The 24,887-nt window shown below is 39.3% G+C and overlaps 1 protein-coding gene across 4 annotated transcripts in view; it reads left to right on the forward strand.

Moving 5' to 3' along the window:
- The window catches only part of UBXN2B (UBX domain protein 2B), a 53,597-nt gene that overhangs the window by 18,883 nt on the left and 9,827 nt on the right, over positions 1-24,887 (forward strand). For 2 of the 4 annotated variants that reach the window (XM_069004796.1, XM_069004798.1), the window contains exons 1-2: positions 21,161-21,290; positions 23,734-23,834. In XM_069004796.1, the coding sequence (XP_068860897.1) occupies positions 21,165-21,290; positions 23,734-23,834 (227 nt within the window). In that variant the 5' untranslated portion in view covers positions 21,161-21,164. Of the gene's footprint in view, positions 1-21,160; positions 21,291-21,462; positions 21,901-23,733; positions 23,835-24,887 lie in introns of those variants that run through there. The other 2 variants (XM_069004795.1, XM_069004797.1) reach the window with 2 other exon arrangements.

The raw sequence follows: 24,887 nt of genomic DNA on the forward strand, positions 1-24,887 counted from the left end.
CAGAAAGGTGAAGCTACTTCATATATTAGTGAGGAGATTTTTTAATGTCAGCGCTGCTCTGACAAACACAGCGTTTGGAGTCTGGTCTTGAATATTCAGCATGTAGCAAGCTGAAGGGAGTTCAATTTATTCAATGCAGTAAGGAGAAGTGAAAACTCAGTTTATCACAGTAGTTTTAGCAACTGATGCTGGAAATGCTGCCAGCTGTGATATTTTAAGTTTCATCGGAAAACTTGAAAATGCCACTACCCAATCTAAGCACTATCAGCACTGTGAGTAATGCTGAACGTTTCCTTTGAGTGCCCTCCCATGATGCTGCAAACTGTCTGAGAAGGCACAAAGGAAATTTTATTCATCACCACAGCTGGATTGTGACATTTTGCCAATTATGTGCTTTTTCAGCCACCAGAGAAACCTCAGCAGTGCCTTGACACACTGTCCTCTGTCCTCAACTTCCTTCCAGAAACCTCATCAAGGACCATTGTGGAAGGGAATCTTTGAAAGCTGCTAGGCTTCTGAAGGCATGCCTGGACCCCATATTTTGTGTGCAGTCACCCTCCAGGCTGCTGCAACCTCCCCTGATCAGTGAAGCCATAGCACTGCTACCAAGACACTATCCTCCACAGTGAGACTGGTGGCCTCCTTCCTTGCCATCTGGGACAGGGCACTCAGCTTTGGAGCTGGAGGCGGGAGAATAACTCTAAAGTCAGCAAGACCTGCAATAAAGCAAGAGAGGCAATAAAAAAATGTAGTGACTTCTCAGAAATACCTATGGAGCAGGTAGAACACATGACTGGGAGTTTGGAGTAGGAGGAGGTGTGGAAGTCTATGAAGCTGTGAGGGGAGATTTCCCATGGGATGAGCTGGGTTGGGACTGGCCATCTGGGTTTGTGTCTGCTGTGGGGTGACACACCAGGCATAGCCCCCTCACCCTTTAATCATCTGATAAAACTGCCTCTCTGAGTGAACCTACCCCACTCTTCACTCAGTGTGACCAGTCCTTCCACTTTTAGGACACCCTGTGAACACACATTGCATGCCATAATTACTGATGGGATATTTGGAAGAAGAAAAGGTGATATAAAATTGGGATTTGCTTTCCTGTCGAAATTATTTTTGTGATTCAATTCTCACATATTTTTTAGGTTTAGCAATGACATTGCAATCCTTGGCCAACTCCAGTGCAGGGCAGTAGTGAAAGTAAAATATATGGGCAGAGATAAAAGAAAGAGCACTGCAAGCTGGTGTTATATGACTTAGAACATCAAAAACCACTATTTATACAACTCTTGGTGTTCTTCAGAAAAAAAAAAATTCTTAGATTAATATTTAATAGATTGATCAAATAATACATATCATAGTATCAACTACTATCAAAAATAAATAAAACTGACAGCGTGGGAGCACTAGGAAATGAAAATGCACCATAAATGAATGGAGGAAAAACATTCCTAAGAGCATATATACAGCTTGTGCTATCTCTTGCATCAAGGCACTCCCTTCCATAGATCACATGAAGAGTTACAGGGTTATTTTAGATGGCTAAAGTGAAAATAAAGTCCTACTGAGAGTAAAGAGCCATCGAATGCTGTGGCCTTCTAGCTAGTGAAACCATTAAAATGAAACTATTTTTTCCCTCTACAATGAAGAATACATGTGGATGCGACTCAACAACAGTGACAGCTGCCTTGAACACATGGAATAAGAGTCTGAAAAAAGGTGACCTAACTCTGGAATATTCAAGGACTATGATTTTTAAATGTTGTGCTGGAGAAGTCCAAGCTGAAGTCCATATTCAGGAGAAGGAAACCAGAGACCCATGGCAAAGAGATTGTATTAGGAATACTTTGCTTTGATGACCTCTATGTAACATGAGAGACATTCACATCCCCGAAACATGGCTGAGCTGTTGTCAGCTTCACCCTCTCAAAAGCAATACAGTAATATCAACAGCCTGGTCTTCTGCATCAAGCTCTTTTGAGAGGCTCTGAGACTGATGACTTCATGTGAATTTATCAAATTTTGGAGTCTGCTCCAAGCTGGTCTGGAAGACAGAGCACACAGGAAAAGAGGAAATTCAAGCAGATAATATTCATCTGAACATTTCCCTTAGGATATTTGTGGCTCAGCTTTTCATGGGAAAGTTTTCTTTTCAAATTAAACTGTATTATCTATACTTCATACCACAAAACCAGGACTGTTTCCCAAGTGTCTCAAAGGCTCAGGGGCCAATGTACTTTACATGTTTGCCATCCAATCCATTGCCCAACAGGAATTAAAGTACTATCTTTCAGTCACACACAGACACATTATGGCAGGAATGAGAATCTAATGTAAAGCTCTTAAATACTGGATTTACTTTCAACCATAGTAAGTATTTCAGAAAAACTGTCGTCAAAATTTCTCATGTTTATTGAGGCATGGAGTCCTTTTTCTTCACACTGAAATGTGCATTTAGTGGAGGTGTTAAACACTGGGCAGCACTGCAAATACTCTTAAGTTGTACTTAAATCACAGTTGTGCTTTTAGTCCACCAGACTGCCATTGCATTCGTGCAGTGTGGATGCAAAATACTCTTCCTGACCATCAACACTGCAGACCACTTCAGTGTGGCTGTCCTACTGCTTTGTGCAGCATCCACTCACCTAATCTGTTCTTTAGTCCCTTGCCCTATTCACCCCACAAGGAACAGATCCTTTCAGAATGTGTTAACTATATATTTTTGAATATGTTTTCAAAACAGTAGCAATGTATGCTGTGCACACCTTGGCTTTGTTCTGAATATTTTATGATCATTATTTCAAAAACCAGCTTTGCATGTCCCACAACACAGTGCTCCAAGGTTCGTAACTAAGTCAAAAAAGCTATAGGCAGGAGACTTGCAGGGAGGGGATTTGTTTTGTTTACTTCTTTCAAGGAGAGCAATACAGAATGTTTGAATTTGTATATAGTTGTTTTACCAGAGAATATATATTTTTTTAAGAAATCTAAATTATAGATTTATACATTATATCTACAAAGCACATACTTTTTTTGTGTTCAGGAATAGGAAGTAAGTTTTTCTTATATCTCAAAAATAAAATGTATATCGTTTCAAGTCCTTTCATGTCAGAATGGTGTATGGGTGTCAGTGTAAAGATGAGTCAGGTCCTAGAGGGACCAGATTTTCAGAATTCCTGCTTGATTCTTCATAAGAAGTTTCAACAGAAGAATACAGAAATTAATCACTACCTGAAAGATATTTATTTCCTAGTAGCTATTAGGATAGGGAGAGAGCATGAAACCTTACTTCCCCACTTCCCCCAAGTACAAAATATGAGAATTTGATTTAAACATTAAATATATTCATGTGAGCTAATGGTATGAGAGCTGAAGTCACTGTAGATGATATGCCAATGTCCTCCATTTCAAATGTCATGCCAGTTATATAATGCAATTTTTTTCCCATGGTATCCATCTGGAAATGCACACTAATGTTAAAATCTTTAATATTTTTAATAGAGCCTGAAATGATAAAATTTACCAGTCACTAATCAGCATGAAATCTATTCACTTTGCATCTGTTTACATCAGTTGAAGCTGGATAGTAGATATTTGATTCTTCTTGTCAGCCAATAAACATGAGAATTTAAAATTTTCAGCAAGAAAGCAAGAGGAGAGAAAGGGTACTTTGGTAGCATCATTTTTTATTGCTAGGGAAACCATTTCCTTTCGCAGCAGGCTACAATACTTATTATATTTCTGGTGTTTATTACATTTGCTCCAATACAGTTCATTTCATTGCATGGTGGCAGAAAGACTTTAAAATCTCATCACTAGTAATGGATACATTTAAAAGTACTGCCTGGTAACTGATTCTGGTTCTCCAAATTTCATTACATAACCTTCATATATTTTTTTTTCTGACAGCTGATATTGTTCATAGGTTGAAGTTTTTGACACATCTGTTTACATACTTTTCACTGTTGGAAAACCAAATTATATACCAACTTTTTATATAATGCATGCAGTGCAGTGAGGAATGAGTCCTTTCAAGCAACAATAACATACACATCTATGTGTAAAATGCCAAGTAGGACGCTGCAGTGGGATGAAGGTAGCACATTATATGAGCTGGAACAATGTAACTGAATGTCTTTGCACTGCATGGTCAGGACTATTAGGTTAAACAAAAGAGGGCATAGAAGTGAATTCAGAAACCAAAGCCCTGAGTGCCACATTACTTAATTGCTAGCCTGCTCTGTTTGGGACTGTTTCAACAGGGTCTCTCCTTGAAAAACCTACTCTAGAGTAGTAAAATGCTAAGTACAGTGGATACAAGCAAGTCAGTGCCACTTGGCCTCTTTCATACATCCATTTACATGCAACTCGCAGTACATCTCACAAAAAGGAGAGTCTTGCAGAGGTACTCAGAATCATGGGAACCCAGATGCCTAAGTGGGTCAATGCAGCACTGCTGCCCAGCATTGCATGGATTGTCCCAGCAGGTGGCCAGATGCAGCCCAGATGTGTAGGGTGGCAGAGCTGACTGCACAGTGAGATCAGTTCTGGTCCTAAGGTGACTCATTACAAGTCACTGCCTGATACCTCGTAACCCACAGTGATTGTTGTATTGTATATGTATGAAGTATGGTAATTTGCCAGAGAAAGGATCATCTTCTATTGGTTAATTAGTATGGAAATCATGAGGAACCTTTTGCAAAAGCTAGACTGCCTAACAATATCTACTTGACGTTTTGATTCATTTCTACTGCTGAACTTTCTATTCTGTATCTTGAATGTTGCTTAGAAAATCCCATGATATCATTTCCTTTAATCAAGACTTTTTCTGTTTTAGCCTGGAAAAAAAGGAAGGGATAAGCCTGATACTTTTTCCCCCTCAAAGATTTGACACTTGCACTCTTTGTTAGTTCTACCTTCAATAACTGCATTGATATTTTTGGACATAACAGGCAACATGATCGTGACTAGCAAGTAGTGATTTAATCATATTGGCTTCCACAAGTGTTTTCTGTCTCCTAACGTTGTTTGCCTACAGAGCTAATGATAACATTTTCTTCAGTCAGCTCAGCTAAGTCTGCTGTTGCACACAGCCCTGCTCAGTATGTAACCACATGACATATTCTTGGAACTGAATAGAATAGGCTGTTGTATGGGCTTTTAAGGCTCTGCTGCCTTTGATGAAGTTCAATATAAAAATCTCTGCAAAGAGGCAAAAAAGTTATCCATTCTCTTCCTTCTAGTTTTGTAACATAATAAAATTCACCAAACATAGCCTGAAGTTTATAAAATAAAATATTGTTAAAATGTCAAGGTTCAGTCCTACCTGGATTCTAGCCTCAGTCTGGCAAGATAAATTTGACTTGTAGAATAAATAATCATAATATTTTAAAAATAAATCCAACTAATCATATCCAAAAGGTCACTTACAGCAGCAGGGTTCATTTGGTGCTTCATGGGACAAATCCCTCTGACTTACCACATTTCACAAAGGAAACACTGACAATACTGCCTGATGAAGCACTTAGAGCTGAAATATTTATGCAGTGTTGTACCTAGGGAAAAGTGAGACTGCAGGCATTTCTTCTCCAGATATATTTGCATGAGCCAACACTTAACTGTTACATCAACACAGGGTTTGATGCAGAGCCTCAAACCCTACCTCAACCCAACCATAAGAGATGACATGGCTGGACCACCTAAAAATGTCATTGTATTGTTTTCAAAGCTATACTATTCACAATGTAGGTATTGTTTTCAAAGCTATACTATTCACAATGTAGGTAGGATATTTCCATACTTCTCCAAAACGAACACATCTCTCCCATGGTTGGATTTTCAAGGGCAGCCAGGGAATCACACCTGCTGCTGAGGGTTTGCAAGACATTGGATCCAAAATCCCTTAATGCTTAGAAAATGCCAGTCACTGTATATTAACCAGATATATTTATTTCTCAAATGTAGTACAGACAATAGGATGGCCAGACCTCCAGATCTGGCTTTTTAAAAAATTTTCCCTCTGTCACCTGCCTGTTTGCTTCAGCTCCACTAGCTCCCACTGCCTTGCGGGTGCAGTCCAGCACCTTGTTATTTAGGTGAGGAGATAAAAAATGCTTCTGTATTTCATTTAGTGCATGGGTATTCTCTCAAAGGAAGAGCCCCACATCCCTATGCAATGTCCTGAGTCCTTCTCTTTTAAAAAAAACCTCCCCCATGCAAAGGAAACATAACAATTTGTTCCCTTCCCAAGGACTGTTTGCCAAAATCTGACCTTTGGAGCTCAGCTGGGTGTAATGGCTTCAAGTGGCCCATTTTGACTGCGCTGGTGTGTGGATGCTGAGGTTTGCCCAGCACTTTTAGAGATCTCTTAACACTGCTGATGGAGCTGTTGTAAAAGGAGGACATGGGGCTATAAAACTGGTCATTCTTTTCCAGCAGGAAAGCAAGGGAGTATATCAATATTTGGCTAGTACCAGCACCAGATGGAGGTGAGAGAGAAAATGTTAAGAAGACCACCACACCAGTGCAGTCAGGAGAGTTTGATGAAGCGGCATATTCTTCTCCATGATTTCCTGAAGGCGTAGTTGCTCAGGACTTATAAAATTCTCTTGTTAAATTTAAAGGGCCTTAGGTCAAGCTGATTGTAGTGTAGAGTGCATTTCCTGTAGTGCTGGCAAATAAATCATGTTGCTTTTTGACATTTCCCTGCTCGATAAGCAGTTGTTGTGTCTTACACAGTGTGTGAGGCTTGTCAGATTGGTGAAGTCTGAATCAAAGAGCAATTTTAACTCAAATGCCAGCTTTCTGCAGAAGTCTTCCTTCAAGGGAGACTCGCTCCCTTTACATTCTGCACCACGCTGAGGGGGTCTGTTTATGTAGTGAAATATTTGTAGATTATAGAAAGGTCCTGTTATTTGGACTTAAACATTTTATTTTAATAGTTCATGAGTATTTATACAATTCCAGGGTTTGGTATCTTTCAGCCACTTAGACTGGCCTTTTGAAGTCTGGTGGGAACCATATTTGTCACTCCCTCAGAACAAAGGGAAGCAGATGCACAGCAGTTTTCCAGCCTTGTTTTGTATTCTACAGCCCACTTATGTTGTCTGGACAAAAGCATAAAGTCCAATAAAATTAACATTGCACAAAAACCACACTGAGCTTCCATGATTTCTTCCTTTCTCATGTAAATTTGCCTAGGATTAATTCTTTTAATTAGAGTATAACCTCCTAAGTGACACATATATTGCATAATCTTATTTCTTTCTCAGATTTTTTTTTTAATTTTGCAGCAATCTATTTCTTATCCAGTGAATTTTGTGACTCCCTACCACCCTTTCAAAAGAAATTTTAAAATGAAATAGCAAAATTAACTAAGTGTATATTAAGTATATTCATCACTGAGTCAGCTGCAGAAGTATCTGAGGTATCCCTAAAGGGTTCCCTCCATTTTCCCATTAGGTGGTCACCTACATTCCTTTATTGTTCCATGTCTTTTAACAAAGGTATTATCCTGGGGTCTGTATTATTTTTAACTATATTTGGGTTTTTCTTCTTTTAATATGCTACATTTATCCGGTCATAACTTTTTCTTACTTGTTGTTGAATCTAAAGTGAATGAAGTAATGCATTTAGCTTTACTGTTAATAAAGAGAAATTGGATTATAGGTTCTCTAGATGCTCTGCCCAAATTTTCACTTGGTAAAACATGCTGTGAAACAGCCTTTTGGAACTTGGTAATTTCCTCTCATCCTCAAATTTATTACAGCTGTATATTTTGATCAGCAAAGCAAATTAAGAATAGGTTATGTTGGTTTAAACAGAAATATTAATGTCAAGTATAAATTAGTTCACTGCATTCCACAGTGCTAAATGCAAATAATTTCATCAGTCACTTTCTGTCTAATTAAAAAAAATAAATTAGAATCTTCTCAAAATAGTGCTATATGTCACTTTAAAATAGATTCTTATATATTATATTGCACCAGAGCTATAATTCAGCTTTCATTTTAGGTCATTTTGTGCCTGTGACCAATGGCTTAGAAAATTCTACTTTCTTTCAGCAGAAATATCTGCCTCCAAATTGCATCACAGTACAACCTTCAAGATGCATACCAAGGGCAAGAAAATTGTCAATGTACTCAGCTTCATAACTTCTTTCAGAGATTTCTTTGACATCAAATAGGGTATTTGCAGAAATTAGCATGACTTCAACTGCTCTCAGACCAAATTCTTGAGTTTTGAGCCTCTCTTAGCGACATATTGGCCTGTTTTAAGCCACAAGAATGTCTCCTCCCCTCTTCCCATCTCCCATTCACCACACTTACTGTCACAATACATTTTTTTTTTTACCTTTCTTTTTAACCTTTTGACCTTTTATCTATTTTTGGACATCTCTAGGCCAGTCCATGGATGTATCTGGAACTCTCACACTCGGCAACACCAGCTAAGGACTCTGCTATTTAATATGTAATAGCCTTGACTGCCCGTGCATCTGGGGACCCAAGTGGTAGAAAATGGTTGTTGTGCCTTACTGTGAAGAAAAAAAATACAATGAAAATTGGTCAATCTTTCTGAAGTGATGTTTTTTTCACCATTTCACTCTTGCCAGAACACTCATATAGAATCACAGAATTATACAATATTAAGGGTTGGAAGGGACCTCAAGTATCATCTAGTTCCAGCCCCTTGCTGCGAAGGGCAGAGACACCTCCCATTAGAACACGTTGCTCAAAGCCCCATCCAACCTGTCCTTGAACACTAACAGGGCTGGGGCATCCACAACCTGGTCAACCTGTTCCAGTGTCCCACCAGTCTCACAGTAAAGAATTTCTTTCTAAAATTTTGTTCAGACTTCCTTTACAAGTGCTATTTCCAGAGCCAGAAAATTCATCCCATGGCCAGGAAAAGGCATTGCTGTTCCTTTCCAGTCATGCCACAGAGCGTATCTACCACAGCCTTGGTCCAGAAATCCTCAGCACTGGTCTGGGATGATGTGAGCAAGTTCTTGTGGCTGGCTGGAGGGAGCAACCTCTCCCATCTGTTCTGAAGCTCACCTTGTTCTGGGGTCAGGGCTCAGCAATGGGGATCTGCTCACTCACTGGTTAGCACTAATAGGCATAAAAACCCTTTCAGAATGTCATTAGCTATAAAGTTGAAACTGGATTTTGATAGCCAGAATGCAGAACTGGTGGCTCCCAGTGCCATGATCTCACCTGTCTTTGCAGTGCTATAACTCTTGGAGTTGACCCCAAAGCAAATATAGTAAGGGCATTTGTGTTCCAGCTGCAGAATCACCACATAACTGCACAAGGTGCTACAATGCTAAGTCCAGAGCATGAGCATCACCTGTATATCCATACCACAGCTTGCATGTATGTTGTATTAGTGAACTAATGCTAACTCAGTCTTTTAGTGACTATAATAAATGCTAAGATTTTCCAAAGTAAAACTAGTTGGTGACAGCATAATGGAGGATGGGAGGCTAGTTGTAGCCCTAGAGATAGTCACTAACTCTGTATTATACAGGTTCTATATTATATAGTATTACCTCAGGCCTGGGCCCTAGGGTATATCACCGTGTCCCGCAGCCATAGGGAGGAGAAGGAGAGAAGATCCAGCAGGCAGGAATTGTGCAGCAAGATTCATTTATTTAATTATTTTACAAACTCTTTTATAGACTTTTTTCTTCTTAGTCTAATTGGACAAAGGATCAGCCACCCCTTGGGGTGATTGGCTAAAATCCTAAAACATCCATTGTCAAAATATTTTTCTACTATACCATAAACAAGACTTTTCAAGGTTGCAGGTGGCTTGGTTGTTTACATTCCCTGCTACCTCTTCTGCGTGAGAGAAAAGTCTCTCATGGACTTAGAAAATAGCAAGAAAATCCTTGCTAGCAGCATTTTTGTACCTACAATATAGCATAAAAGAATGGTCCAGTATCCAATAGTGCTTTGGTGTTTGTTCTGTCAAAGTCAATGCAATGTAGAGCAGACAAAAATACTCATTAGCTTTGTCTCATCTTTACCTGAAAAGAAATTGCTTACTCTCAGATAATGCCACAGGTTTCAGGATGTCACTCAATATGACAAAATAAAACTCTACCCTGGGGAAAATCAATAGGTCTTCTATAAATGATTTTAAGATAAATACCTCTTTGGCGAAACAGAAAAGTTTGTTTACTGTGAAATTGAAACACCATGTAAGACACTCCAGAATACTAAAGCATAATAAAACAGAAAGTCACTCCTAAATGTAGTCTTTCCTAATATTTTGGGGACAATGTATTTTATGAAAGCAGCACGTCTGGATTCTAGTGAAGAATATGGTCCTTTGTGTCATTTTAACATCTTGCACGAATCTCAGTAGACAGACTCTATAATCCAACAATCACAATCAATGCCTTGTTACGCCGTTGAACAGCAAAAGGGTTCTTTGACAGGATGATTTGGTGTTATACATGCTAATGTGAGCCATAGCATCTGCAGAATAGCTCATGAATACCCCCAGTGCTGCTCAGCACTCTAGTCAGAGATGTGTTTTACTTAGCTCTAGTGCCAAGATGCTGTTTCATTAACCTTATTTCTCTTTCTTTTCTGTAAGGCATAATTCTGTTGCAGCTTAGTCTCACCAGGATACGTCATGGATACCAAGTAGAGTAAATAGTATTAACATAATATGCACAGTCTGTGCTTCCAATTTCCATGCTTCACACAGGAAGATGTGTAATGACTAAAGTCTGACAGTTTAATTTATTCAGCCCTATGAGACTGGTTTGTTAAAAAACCTTTCAATTTCAGATTCATTTTCCTTTTCTTAAACCATGAAGAAGGAAGTAATTTACTTCCATCCTGTATTAATTTTTAACTGACCTATAATGCATACAGTTAATAGAAGAGCTCAGATTTTTCAAATGTCAACAAGAACTCTGTCTGTAATCTATATTTAAAATTCTGACCACTTCTTAGTATTGACCTCATGCCATGGTCCCTCAAAGTCAAAGAACAAATGAATTTAATGTATATTCAGAATAAGAACAAAGTTAGAAACACTGTATCAGAAGTGAGTTTCCAGGATGCAGAGGTTGTTTGTTACAACAGGAAGGAAGCTGTTTCATCCCCAATTTCAGCAAAACTAAACAAAAGAGAACCTGTGCTGTGTCAGAAGTTGATGGAAATAAAGTCATTGCAAAAAATTGGCAACTATTAGTTCATGCTTCTGGAATTAAACTTTTTCAGAGAGACCTTTCCTGAAACCTCAGTTCAAGTCTCCATCACAGGTTTGCAGTGTAATCCTAAGCAAATCACTTATGACCAGATTTTTTAAAGTATTTAAACACCAAATCCTGTTAAACATTCTTTCTGTGTCTGTAGCCACTTGAGTAACTTGGAAAAAATCAGCCTCGCTGTCATAAAGTTATATTGCATAGAGGACAGACATGCTGACTTTGCTCAAAGGTGTCGTGGAAGTACATAAAATACAGGTTCAACTGATAACTTTGGGTAAATTAAAATGCAAAGAATGTCTCCTTGTAAATCTCAATTTCCACCATTCATAGAATTCAGCATTTGAATTTTGCTTTCTATAGTCTTCAGCTGTTGATTTCTGGCAAACTTCACCTTCAGTTGTAAGGAAAGGTACAATAATTGACTATGTCAGGACAGTTAACCTGCACAGATCACATTACAGCCTGAAGGCTTTCCAACTTCTACATGTGAAAAAGTTTTGGACTCTGCTACCAGCATAATTATTCTGATGACTGAACCTCTCCTGTTACATTATGTCTCTTTCAACACTCTTATTTTTAACCCTTTCCAAGATATCATAACCTAAATCAGAACACCCAACTTTCTAACTTGAACTTTTTGTAAGGTTCCAGTATTCACTCAAAGATGGGTAATCTAAGTCATTTTTCTTTATTTTTGTCACTCACTAAGAACACACATGAACAGATATCTCCATGTGGTTGACAAGTAGGAACTCATCAAATCACAGATCACAGTCCTGAATCCTGTAATCCGTATTTCACCTTAAACCACCACACACTTTCCAATCAAACCTCCAGACTCCAATACAGATTCCACATTGTGACCTCTTTGGTTTAGCATTGAAAGCAGCTTCTGATGAGTGAAATGATCCAGAAGTTCAACTGTGCAATCCAATACTCCACTCACATTCAGAAGCAGAGGGGGTTTGAAAATTCAGGGTATATTTAGACAAGCAATTTGAGCTAAATGTCATTACTAATAGGAGAAATATAGAATAGTCCCTCAATGGCTTATTTTGAATTACTTAATGCAACAATATTCTGTTGAGCAATTCACCATGTTTTTTCCCTTTTCTTTCACAATAAAAATCAGTTCATTTGTTTCCTAATACAAATGCAGCATCTAATTGCTTCACAGATGTGCCATGCCAGAGACATCACTACAAAAGAAATCTCTCTGTTGATCAAAGACCTTTATCTTGTTATCATTTCTCTCCTGGAAGAGGTATGCTGATAGAGCTCACCCACAGCATTTGTTCTGGCTTTGCTAGACTAATGTCAGCATATCTGAAAGTGCTACACCTTGCTAGTACCTTTGACTCTTGGGCCAATGCCAGATACTTGGTGAAGCTAGCAATACTGAATGTAATTCCACAGTCATGAGGGAAGAGCAACATAAGAGCAGCCCTTAACAAATCAACAGTTTCTAATAGTGATAAAATTTGAAAAGTTTGGAGAGAAAATTGAATAAAAATCCAGTAGAATAAGAAACTGATACCATGTAATACCAAGCAATTTCAAAAAGAACCGAAATGTCCTACAGTCTGCTTGTGCAGACACCCATGAGATTTGGACTATGTAAAATACCCCATGTGGAAGTGTCTTTCCAGGGAGTTTGGCTCCATCATAACTGTGCAGACTTGAAATATCCATCTTGGGAAGGTTTCGCCTTTACTAGTGTATGATCACACAGAATTATACAGTAAAATGGAAAATGAGGAGTGTTGAAGACGCTTTTATTTTAAAGTGCTTTTCACTTAAATACAAAACAAATCAGAGAGAGAAATCAAGGTTTACATAAACACACTAGAGGAAACTTCCAACAACCTGATTTTTAAAGGCAGATGGACCCATGAAAAGCTTGTGGTTCCTGAATAGCAAATCACAACAGAAGTATGAATTAACTCTTCAGAAATTCTTTTAATAATGTGACCCCTGCTAATGTTGCTTTTCAGTGCTGTAGCAACCAGCAGCTTTTCCCTAATTTGTGGTGAATGGGAAGACATCCAGCATATCCAGGGTGCACACAAACCCCCCTCACTATCCAACCTGGGACCATTTCTACCTTACTCTTTTACTAGATCTACCACAACTTGTTAATATGGTTTCACATCAGACAGTTTGAAATGTAGTGCCACAGCAAGACACATAACACGAGAGTGCCTTGACTCAGGTGAGGGACTATATTACTAGGTGAAGAACTTCCACATGGGTATTTTCATAGTCATCTGCAGGGAAAACCAAAGCAGCAGGACTGCAGAACTACCTAACCCTCCCCTCTTATAAATACAGTTGAGCAGAAATTTCTCACTTGAGCGATTTTTTTGACTGCATAGTGCAAGATTGTCAGAGCTGACATGTTAGTGAGGAAAGGGCTTTGGTTTCAACAAATATTTGTCCCTAAAAATATTTTGGGGAAAACCAGCAAATTTTGAATCTGTCAAAATATCTATTAGCATGTTAGTAACTGGGATACTCCAAATCTACTAAGCTATTTATTTGGAAATTCAAGCTACTTCAAGTTATCTAAACTAAATAATGATGAAATAGTTTTAAAAAAAGTGACCTATGTAATTTTGTTCATGAATATATTTCAGGATTCTAATTTTTCATCCCAATTTGAGCAGGGCCCAAAACTGATATTAAAAAAAAGAAAATTAATGGAAGAAAAACATTTTACTTCCAACAATAAGTTGCAGTTGACTCACAGCTACTCTAGTTTACAGAACCCTGCAAGCATCAATCCACCAATTTATGCCCCAACAGGTGACCTTTCCTGAACTCCCCTGCTTTTGCTTTGTACAGAGCACTTCAAAGACTCAGTGGAGACATCTCTTTTTCCAGGATTCATTCTTTATAGATATTTTTCAGGTGATGTCTTTTTCCAAAGTTCACATGTACTGAAATGGCACAGGTGGTGTTCATCATCTCTCAGCTTGCAAGGTGTGGCAGGTTCTAGGACTCCACCATGGGCTGCCACCACTAATGCAGATTAATGGGAGGGTGATTTGTAGATTCAGATTTCTATCATTTGTCTCTAAGGGCCTAGAAGATACTGTTGTTGCTATGAAGTAGAAGCCAACAGCTGTCTCTTGTTATTCACCTCCTTTAATTCTTCTTTCCCTCCTCATTGCTTCCATTCACTCTTTCAGCAATGAGAGAAGATTAAAGAACTGCCAAAGATGAGAAATGCAAGATTCAGAAATGAAAGGAGAGGCTGCATGGACAGGATGCCTGTAGATGACTTTCTAGAGCTTGCGTTGATTTAAAGGTCAGAAGCTTAAGTGAATGGGGATGAAGTATTGCCCATATTCCCAGGTGCATTCTTAATTTCACTCTCCGAGAAGAAAAAAGGATCAGGTCAAACTGTGTTCCAAGACGTAATGAACAATAAAAGAAACAAAGACCAAAAAGAATAAGGAACCCTTAGGGTCAAGAACATGGTAAAATGTGGGTATTTTTTTCCTAGATGTGCCTTTCTGAGCATTACTGTGCAACTAGGAGCGTTATTTATAGAGGAAAAAAAAAAAAACAGAAAAAAAAAACCCAAAAAAGCCAAAAACAAACAAACAAAAAAAAACCCAAAAAAACCCAAAAACAACAACAACAACAACAACAACAACAAAAACAACAACAACAAAAAAAAAAAAAAAAAAAAAAAAAAAAAAAAAACAAAAAACCAAACCAAAACAAACAAAAAAAAAAGACAGAATTGTAGTGGTTTCCAAAAGAACTGGGGACTTAATCCAATTTTATAATAGTCAGTGCAAATAATGGGAAAGTAAGCATGAGAGCTGTGTGTAATTTTACTTAAAAGAAAGAGTTTTACCGTTTAACAAATCCATGCATTGCAATTGCCACTAGCAAATTAAAGAACAAATCAGTATTTCCTGGGATTAAATTCCTTATAATGTGTTACCTGAACTTTAACTGACGTTTCCTAAAATTTCACCTTAACTTATGGTAATGTTCTGCTCTGACAGACAGGAGGAAAAAAAAATCAAAGACAACTAATGCTTTCCCTAACAGCGTAACCATAGGACACTTGTATTAAGAGGAGTTTATGGGAAATATGTTTTTCTTTGAATAAGTTACAGGGTAAATGATCCCATTTCAGATAAGAAGTTGAAGTGGTAGGGACTATTCTATGCAGAGAATATTTCTCTACAGATTCTTTTTCAAGTGCCTGTCATACAGTGCAACATGTCAGGCATGTCTTTTTGTGTTTGCATTAATGCAAAGGTATTCGTGCAGGTGAGAACTATACTGAAGGTAAATAAACCATCTCAACTTGACCTATAGTTCACCAGTAGTATTTTGTCAAAACTTCTGAGAATTTCCATGACTGCTATGTAACATGTTTTTAACCTGCTTTCTTGAACCAGCAGAGGAACAGAATGCTGTATATTGTCTTTTTGTTCTCTGTGTTTATAGAACTTAGACCTGTGTGGAATTGGTACAAAGCTACAGCTCTTACTCCTCACAGCAATAAGATGTCAATATTTAAAATTAGAAAGTGACGTGGTAATGCTATCATCTGGAAGGCAAAGTTTTGAAACGCTGGCTTTAAAGCGGAGCCTGCGCATCCTGCTTACTTGTTGTATCAGCGCCACCTGCAGGTATCTCATGCCTTTTCCATGGTAGTGCTGGCAGGAAGTTTTCCCTTAACATTTCATTTAAGCTCTGAAAATATTTGGGGAGGTATTAGAAAGAAAGATTGTTGTTTCCTAAACTCTTTTAAGACCCCACCGAACAATTTATACTGATGTGATTTCATCTAAGGAAAATAGAGTAAGAGGTCTATCCAAATCTCTTAAATCCTATCTTAGGCAAACCTTGCTCTGAAACCGATAGAAAGGATCCAGGGAGTTGACTTCTGGTTTAGCATAATTTTTTTCACACGTTATCTAGCTCATCATATTTTTGAAAGTGAAAAAAAATTGGATTCACCAGCAAAGTTAATGATTCTGAACAGATTTGTACACACACTACATTTCACCTGTTGAGACATTTCTAAGGGAGGATTCATCTCAGCTAACAGTCACATCCAGGAATATGTTTCCACTCCAGCTGAGTGCACCTTCTATTTTTAGCTGACAAAATGTATCATCTTTTTTTTGCTATTTTGAAGTTGGATTCCACTTCCTTTTTTCTAGACAGCCAAATCTACCAAATAGATGCCCAAGTGAAGTGGAGATAACTTATTCATACATCAGAAAAGGGAAACGTAGGGATAATGAAGTCTGCACATTCTTCTGGGAGGCAGCCAGCCCATGCAGCTCTGGACAAGACACAGCAGATGATGTCCATGGTCCAAGTGAGGGGTCAAAATAGGTATCTAAGAGACATGGCAGGGGAGATGGGTCATTGCAGTGCAAGGACACTGGGGACAGAAAAATGCTAATGGTACTTACAGAAGATGCTGGAGGTTCTAAAATGGCCTTAGGGAGGACAGAAGGGAAGAAGATGATATTTTGGCTCGGAACTGGAGAGGGATATAATGGGAGGAGATATACAGGGATAAATGGAAATAAGGAATGCAGGGTATAGATTTGTGGGAATTTGGCTTCCTTGGTTCTGTTGAACTGTTTAATATGTCTATTTTTCCGGCTTCCCCCACAGCAGAAGCAGTGGAAGGTCTGTTGCAGACCCACCACCTGTAGACTTGCTCTCACATCGATGTAAATATGTCCTCACTGCTTTTCCTCTTCAAGATGCTTTCCTACTGCAGTCTCATAAATCTGGTTTGCAGCAGTTGCTGCACTACAGACCAATTGTCAAACCTCTGAAACCTTCATCTTTGTCTGTACTATGTCTCTGCACCCATTAGCTCCCCTGAGGGAGGCAAGGGCATGGCTACTGGAGCATCAAAATGAAATAAACATACATTAGCACTGGCAGAATGAATTTAAATATCCTGATTTTCAGTGCATCTGCAGGAAAACCAGAAAGGCTTGATCTCAAAATAGCCTTAAAAAATACAATAAAATACCTACTTTACTTTTTATTTCACATGTATTGTAGGCGGAAGGTTTGTCTGATATCCTTAAAGCCCCCTGTTGCCTCCTGTGTGTTTTTGAACCCTTGGGTCAAAACTGCAAGGTGTGAACTGCAAGGTTAAGGTTGTCATGACTTGTACTTTCCTTTCAAAGGTACTGAAGTGACCAGCCTCAATTGTCCACTGTAACTGTAGGCAGTTCAATTCTGCTCTTGTATGCTACAACTGAAGTTGTAGAAGCTATGCTACAACTGAAGCTCTGAAGTGGTTTTTTTGCTATGTTTTGATGGTTGTTTTTTTTTTTTAATTTGACTCGTGGTTTTTTTTTTTGTTGTTGTTTCCTCTCTCAACCTTTCATTTTATTCTACTGTTTAGGTTTTGGCAGAAAACTTTTCCATGTGCAATCCTCATCAAGTAAAAGCCAAATACCTGTCATTTATAGATCCTGTAACTGAATGATACATTATTAAATCTTTTCATCATCTTAGATAAATATAACCAGCAAAACCCAAAATGCTTCCCTTGATGAAACATTTGGAGACAACCAAAGGGAGCAGGGAAATGAAGACACTGTTGCTTTTTTACAGTTATTGTAATATACAGTTTGTAACAAAATCCAGTGCAAGTTGCAGAGTTAGGCCAAAGAAATTCTAGGCTGAAATGATGATGAAATAGCAGAATATTAGACCTCAGCCACAACAAAAGGCCTATGAAAATATTTTAACATACTGAGTTTAAGAACTGTAGTGCTCAGAAATTAGAAATACACATAGATTTTTAAGAGACTGTGTTCTATTTGTTTTGGTGTTTGGTGGTGAATCTCTCAGCCTCTAAAAAATTTCCTTTAATGTGCCATACAATGTTATCAGTTACAAAACAGCTGGTATATTGTTACCCTAGGCCATGACAACCCATTGTGTTCACCCCAAGCCTTTTCTTGTTCTTACCTTATTTTCTATGGGAAATTTCCCTCTAACACAGTTTACTCCACAATCACAAAGCACAAATGCCCTCCTCCTTATAGCATTCCTCCCTTTCCAGCACAAGTTTCATGGGACTGAAGCTCATGGAGAAGCAATAGTATCAGGGAATTCCCACTGCTGCCCACTACTCACAAAACCAGGTTTAAAGGACAACGCATTTTTCGCAAAAAAAAAAGCAAATTAATTTAAATACAAATGCTATGTCAGCACTTACTCATTTGCTTCTTGGGTAGGAAAGATACAAGTTTTCTAAGAAAATATTATTTCAAGAAAATATTATAGTTCACTGGGACTTCAGAAATACATTTAAAAGTATTTATCTTACTTACCTTCATTCTCCACACACTAGCATGGAGAACTTTGTCACTTTATATATGTACTTTTTAATTATTATTTTATTTTTACTTGTGTTTTTATGTTTGCTTCTGGACAGCACCAACACTGTAGTGAAATTTTGGGAAAAAAAGACCTGACTGCCAAAAAGAAGACTGTAAATGCCGCTAGTTTTAGTCTCTACGAGGAAAATATCTAGGATAATTGAAGAGTATTTCAGACATAAAGAAAAAAACAGTACCAAATTTAATTAAAGACCTAGAGCTGCCAGGTAGTAATTATTGTTTTAAATCTATAGCTGTGTGAGAAAACATTGGTCACAAGAATAATGTTATGCAAATTAAAATGGATGCTTGGGTTGTACAAATTTAAATTTCCAGATATCTGTGACTATGTAAATTTCACTGAGAAAAAAAATTATGTGCTGATCTATATTCAGGTGATCTCTTGAAATGTTGTTGACAGCCTTAAGCAGAGGAGGCAATCACAGAGAAAGACAGACAGGAATAATGCCAATGTTTAGGGAAGATATGCCTGTCAAAATATGGAACGCCAAATTATAAAAAACATGATTTTGTAATAAAGTTATTTGGCTTTTAAAGTGATTACAGTTTAGACATCCTCTCTGCTAATTCGATCTGCATCACCACAGGACATTTTGACTTAGACAGCAGCTGCGCACCATGTATCAACCCAAAGAAGGGTGAATGAAATAACATGTGACTACAGCTTTATGCTTGGCATAGTCCTCATATGAATGCTTCAAGTACAGGAGCCAACTGAGGGGAGATCCTATTTCTATTCAGGTTCCTTTTTTTCCTAAATCAAGCAAAGAGTTCTTTGCAAGCATACATCATCAGCATATAAAGTTCAAAATGTGGGAGCTGCATGAAATGTATTATATATGCAAAGTTATATAAATATGTATACATAGAATATATCTTCTCAGTGCTGCCGTTCTTCTTTGTCAAGCACACAATATAGTTCTGTAGAGAAAACCCAATCATTCATATCTAAATACTCCATAAGAACAATATTGTCACCAGTGTAGAGACCACTGTCACCAGTGTCACCATCGACCCTTGAGATGGATCTGGGTACCGGATTGTGTTTTTTCCTGTGTTGTTTGTGGGCTGGGACAGATTGCTTTGTCTGCATTCTCACTGAGGGTTTGGATGGCTATGAAGGCATGAAGTGCACAGTTTAATAGTCCAGCTTAAACGATTCTATGAGATCTCAGCTCCATTTGCCACCATTACCAGCATTTCTGGGCTGTAAGCCAGTGTCAACAGGGTCTAGAGAGACTGATTATAAAGCAGCAGGTGTTTGAGCTGAACAGCCCTAGAAAAAACTGAGGATGGTTAGCTGGCCATTCCAGCTGCAGCTTCCCAGTACTGCAGTTCAGCTTTCAGGTCACAGTCAAGAGATCTTCATCCTGTCTAGGCTGGAGTTAATTTTCCATAAATACTGTGTTTTGAATTTGTCACTGAAAACCAGTGTTGGTAACATAATGGTGCTTTGGCTATTGTTGAGCAGGGCTTACACAGCATCAAGGCTTTTTCTGCTTCTCACCCTGCCCCACCAGTGAGCAGGCTGGAGGTACACAAGGAGCTTGGAGGGGATGCTGACCCCAAACGACTACAGGGACACCCCATAAAATACGGCATCATGCTCAGTGTATGAAGCTGTTTTAATGAAAAGAGAAGACAAGCCCAGGATGAAGGGTCTGTCTGGATGAGAGCCACCAGGAGTGAAGTCAGGAGAACTGAGCAGTAACTGGGGGAAAGAGAAGGGTCCAGGGGAGGGCAATGAAGCTGGTGAAAGGTCTGGAGCAGCTGAGGGAGCTGGGGTTGTTTAGACTGAAGAAAAGAACTCTCAGGGGTGACCTTATGACTCTCTACAACTCCCTGAAAGGAGGCTGTAGCCACGTGGGAGTTGGCAGCTTCTCCCCAGCAACTGGTGACAGCATGAGAGAACGTAGTCTTAAGCTGTGCCACGAGAGGTTTGAGTTGAACACTTGGAAGAATTTATTCACAGAAAGGGAGATTAGACTTTGGAACAGGCTGCCCAGGGAGGTGGCGGAGTCACCGTCCCTGGAGGTGTTTAAGGAAAGACTGGGCGTGGCACTCTGTGCCATGGTCTAGTTGAGATGGTGGTGTTCAGTCACAGGTTGGACTCGATTTCAGAGGTCTGCTCCAGTCTATTTGATTCTGTGAAAGGTAATTCTGGCAGTGGGCGACCGTGACCATCGACTCCTTGACCGCCGACTCAAAATGGACCTCAAAATGGAGGGAAGAACTGTACCTGCAGACTAAGTAGCATGAGAAGCGAGACGGACAACTAGCAAACAGGGCTTTGAGTACTAACTGATAGACAAGCTATGCAATTCGCAACCAGTGAATGCTGATGGTTTTGTCTGCTGAAGTGCATAAGCACTGTAAAGTTCTGATGATCGGGGAGCCAGCCCTCAGCCGGCCTCGGGCCGGTGCGGTGGGTACGGCACGGCCCCTCCCGTTGCCATGGCGGCCGCTCCGGCGGCGCTGGCCCCGCCCCGCCCGGCCCTCGCCACCGCCTCCACAAGATGGCGGACGGCGGGGCAGCGCCCGCGCAGCCGGACGGGGATGTGCCCGCGGCTCCATCCGCCGCAGGCCGCAGGGATCGGCAGCCCCGGAGCGGCGGCCGCCCGCCCAGCGCCCGGGATTTGCAGGTGAGAGGGCGGAGGTGCGGCCCCGCTGCCGGGGCGGGGCGGGGCGGGGCTGGGCCGGGCGGAGCGTCGCGTCCCCTCGGGGGCGCCCCAGGCCTTCCCTCCGGCCGGTCGTGAGGGGAGCGGGCGGTGCGCGGGTCTCCTGCCGGGGCTGCCCCGACGTGCCCTCTGAGCCCATCGGCTTTTCTTCCTTCAGCTCCCACGCCCCTTTTGAGGCTGGGAAGGGAAGGACGCCTCTGGAAGAGAACTAGGCCCCTTAGGAAACGGCGGGTGCTCGGTTCTCCAAGGAACGGGAAGGACTCTCCCGACACTTCACCAGCTGTGTTTTAACTGTTCTTGAAGCTATTTCAGTGTCATTGCATTCCTTGATTATTTGATAGGAATGTCTTGTCCCGCATGAAAGTGTCAGTCTCCGCAGATGCGGTGTAAGACTAAGGACAAGACCTTTTCCCAGGTGCATGTGGGAAAAGTAGAGTGTGATCACAAATATAATTCAGCATTGGTATTTAAATGCTTAATTACCAACCCTTTTAGCAGTATGCCTTTTTTTGCATGTGATTTGACACTTTTTGAAGGTTTGAAATATTTTAACAAGAAATTGATTGGAAAACAGGTAAAACTTAGTAACTGAAACTTCCCCTATTCTGTTTAATTATACATAATTAACAGAGAAAGATGGGTATAGTTTTTTTTCTTGGTTACTATTTGGAATTTTCATAGATTCTTTTTCGGATTATTTTTGCTGCAGTCATAGAGTGCTTTGAGTTGGAAGGGACCTTAAAGATCATCTAGTTCCAACCTCTGTGCCATGGGAAGGGACACCTTTCACTAGACCAGGTTGTTCAGAGCCCCATCCAGCCTGGCTTTGAACACTCCCAGGGATGGGGCATCCACAGGTTCTCTGGTAAACCTGTTCTGATGCCTTACTACCCTCTGAGTAAAGAATTTCTTCCTAATACCTAATCTAAATCTCTCCTCTTGTACTTTAAAACCATTCTGCCTTGTCCTATCACGATCTGCCTATGTAAAAAGTCTCTCTCCCTGTTTTTTTCTAAGCCCCCTTTAAGTACTGAAAGCTCTGTGGAGCTTTCTCTTCTCCAGTGTTACTGGTTTATTGGGATTGCTTTATTATTATTTCAATATGTAACAGTAATAAAGTCTGTGTTGATACTTTTGGTTCACAAGGTCTTAGTAATCTGAAGCAGACTGGCATCTTGGGTAGCTGCCTACTGATAAAGTGTTAAACCCCAAGGAAGTACCCTCCTGGGTCTGTACTTGATGTGTGGTGCCACAATATGAGATGGGTTATGAGGAAAGCACAGAAGCCTGGCTATGCCCTTCTATGCTCTTTCAGCATCCCTCAGTCCTTGGATTAGGGACGGTAATGGGGTGTGTTGTCTATGACTTACCCATCAGCTTTACGTATCTGAAGGGTATTTTCTTCTCCAAGAGAACGGAGGCCTTCAGCAGGTTTGGTTTTGTTCGGGTTTTTTTTTTGGCTGTCTTTACTCAATTTAATTTTCTTAATGGATATAATTCCTCGTATTTATTTTTTTCTCTGCAGAAAATACCTCGCAATATTATAGAAACAACAAAAAATAATATGGGATTAATACCCTGTGTTCCTAGCAGTGTGTTTTCAAGGACAGATGATGTTTCATTTTATTTTAATGTGTATTCCTTCTATGTAAAACTGTAATGAAATTTTAGGCTAGTACCTTTTCTGGTGTGTATGATAAAATGTTAATGTCAGTTGCATAGTGTGAACTGAATGGTTTGGGGACAAAACTAAGGATTTGACAAAGTAGAGTATTATCCAGGACAAAAGAAAGATTGTTGAAAGGACATTGCAGGTCCCTTGCATAACTTTCTGAGGATGGACTGGCCAGTGATAATGGCTGCATTTCAGGGGTCTTTGTGAATAAGTTGTTGGGGTTTTTTTAAGTATTTGTGGAGTGATGTCTTGAATTCAAGCCAGCTAGGCTGAATTGTTCTTCATCCCAATACAAGCTTATTTGAATTATGTTTTTTACCTTTCTATGTAAAATGTTTGTAGAATTTATTATTGTTTTCTATCAGAGGGTTAGCCAGATGCTTTATTTCAATTTGTTACCATTAATGAGCTGATGCTTAATATCTTTGTGTGTATTTACTCTCATGACTGAATCTAAAACAGGCTGTGCATAGCCAGTGAAGCAGTGGAAACCAAAGGATAGAAGAGTACAAGTTCCAAGTCATAATGGCATTTAAGCATTGTGTAGTTGGTTTTTTTTTTTTTTTTCTTTCCATAAAACAGAAAGGAAGTTGAATTTTAGTTTGGGTTCCTCATGTTGATGTTTCTAATTTTCTGGAGAGATGCATATTTCACATTCTTTTTTGTCTTATTTCTATTCTATATGTAGTTCTAGAGTTACAGACTTACAAAAAAGAATTCTGTTTCCTACAGCTGGCCTTGGCAGAGTTATATGAAGATGAAGCTAAAAGGCAGTCATTGTGTTCTGACAAGCCAACAGCTACAAAGACCAGTAACCCAAAGGTATCACAGAGGTAAGACGTGTTTTGTTTTTCAGAAATGTGTGGATACGTGTGTGGATTAGCTCAAAAAACTTTGTCATTCTTACTTGATCCCCTCTTTGTATAAAAAGCAATCTACAGCAAGTCAGAATCAAAAATTGTGAGTCCCTGCAATAATGCATTGTCTGTCTTCTCAGAATGCTTTTTAAATTTATTAATTTAGGAGCCTTTGTATTAATTGGTATTCCAGGTATTTCAAAACACTTTAACCCCACTTCATATAAGATGCTATAAGAAAAATGCTGTGTTGCTCTTTCTTTACACAGACAGAATTTGGAAATTTGCTGTATCAGAAAATTACTGCAGTTCTTTGCTTCTTCAAAGTTCAGCAAAGCGGCAGCTTGTGTGAAACTTGGCAAGTGAGCTGCTTTCAGAGTTTTATTTATGTCAGTGTCTGATGAGACAAATAATGATTCTAAAAATTATTTGTAGGTTCCTTAGTAGGCTCCTATTGGGGTGACAGAAATAAGAAGGGCTTCTTAATGAATTTTTCTGGGTTGGGCACATACCTATATTTCAGTCCAGCTTTTGCTAACCTACAGTGTTTGCAGTTCACTTAACATTTGAAGATTCAGTGTAGTCTTGGATTTTTTAAATAAAATAATCTTTCCAGTTTTTAATTATTTTTTAAAAATAATGTAAAGAAGTCTTTATAACATTACTAACAGTGATGCCATGCATGGCATGTCTTGTATGTGGCTTGTTTTTCAATCACTGCTGCCAATATGGATCTCTGTATTTAAGGAGGTCAAGCAACAGAAAAGATCTTAGTCACCAGTCATGCTTCAGGTGCACTGCAAATGCAGATCTCTTCCGGAAGAGAGATTTTAGCAGAGTTTGCAACACTTGGAAGTGTTGGGGTTTTGAGGTTTTTTCTTTTGGTGAAACCACCTAAGATGACTAACCAGCTACATACAAAAAAGTTTACAAATAAAGCAAATAGCTCCATTTACCAATACATATCATGAAGTTAAAACTTCCTACTCCCAGTCAAAGGAAAAGCTGCAATACTGCATCTCAAATACT

The sequence above is a fragment of the Aphelocoma coerulescens genome, chromosome 2 (assembly GCF_041296385.1).
Source record: "Aphelocoma coerulescens isolate FSJ_1873_10779 chromosome 2, UR_Acoe_1.0, whole genome shotgun sequence".
NCBI lineage: Eukaryota > Metazoa > Chordata > Aves > Passeriformes > Corvidae > Aphelocoma > Aphelocoma coerulescens.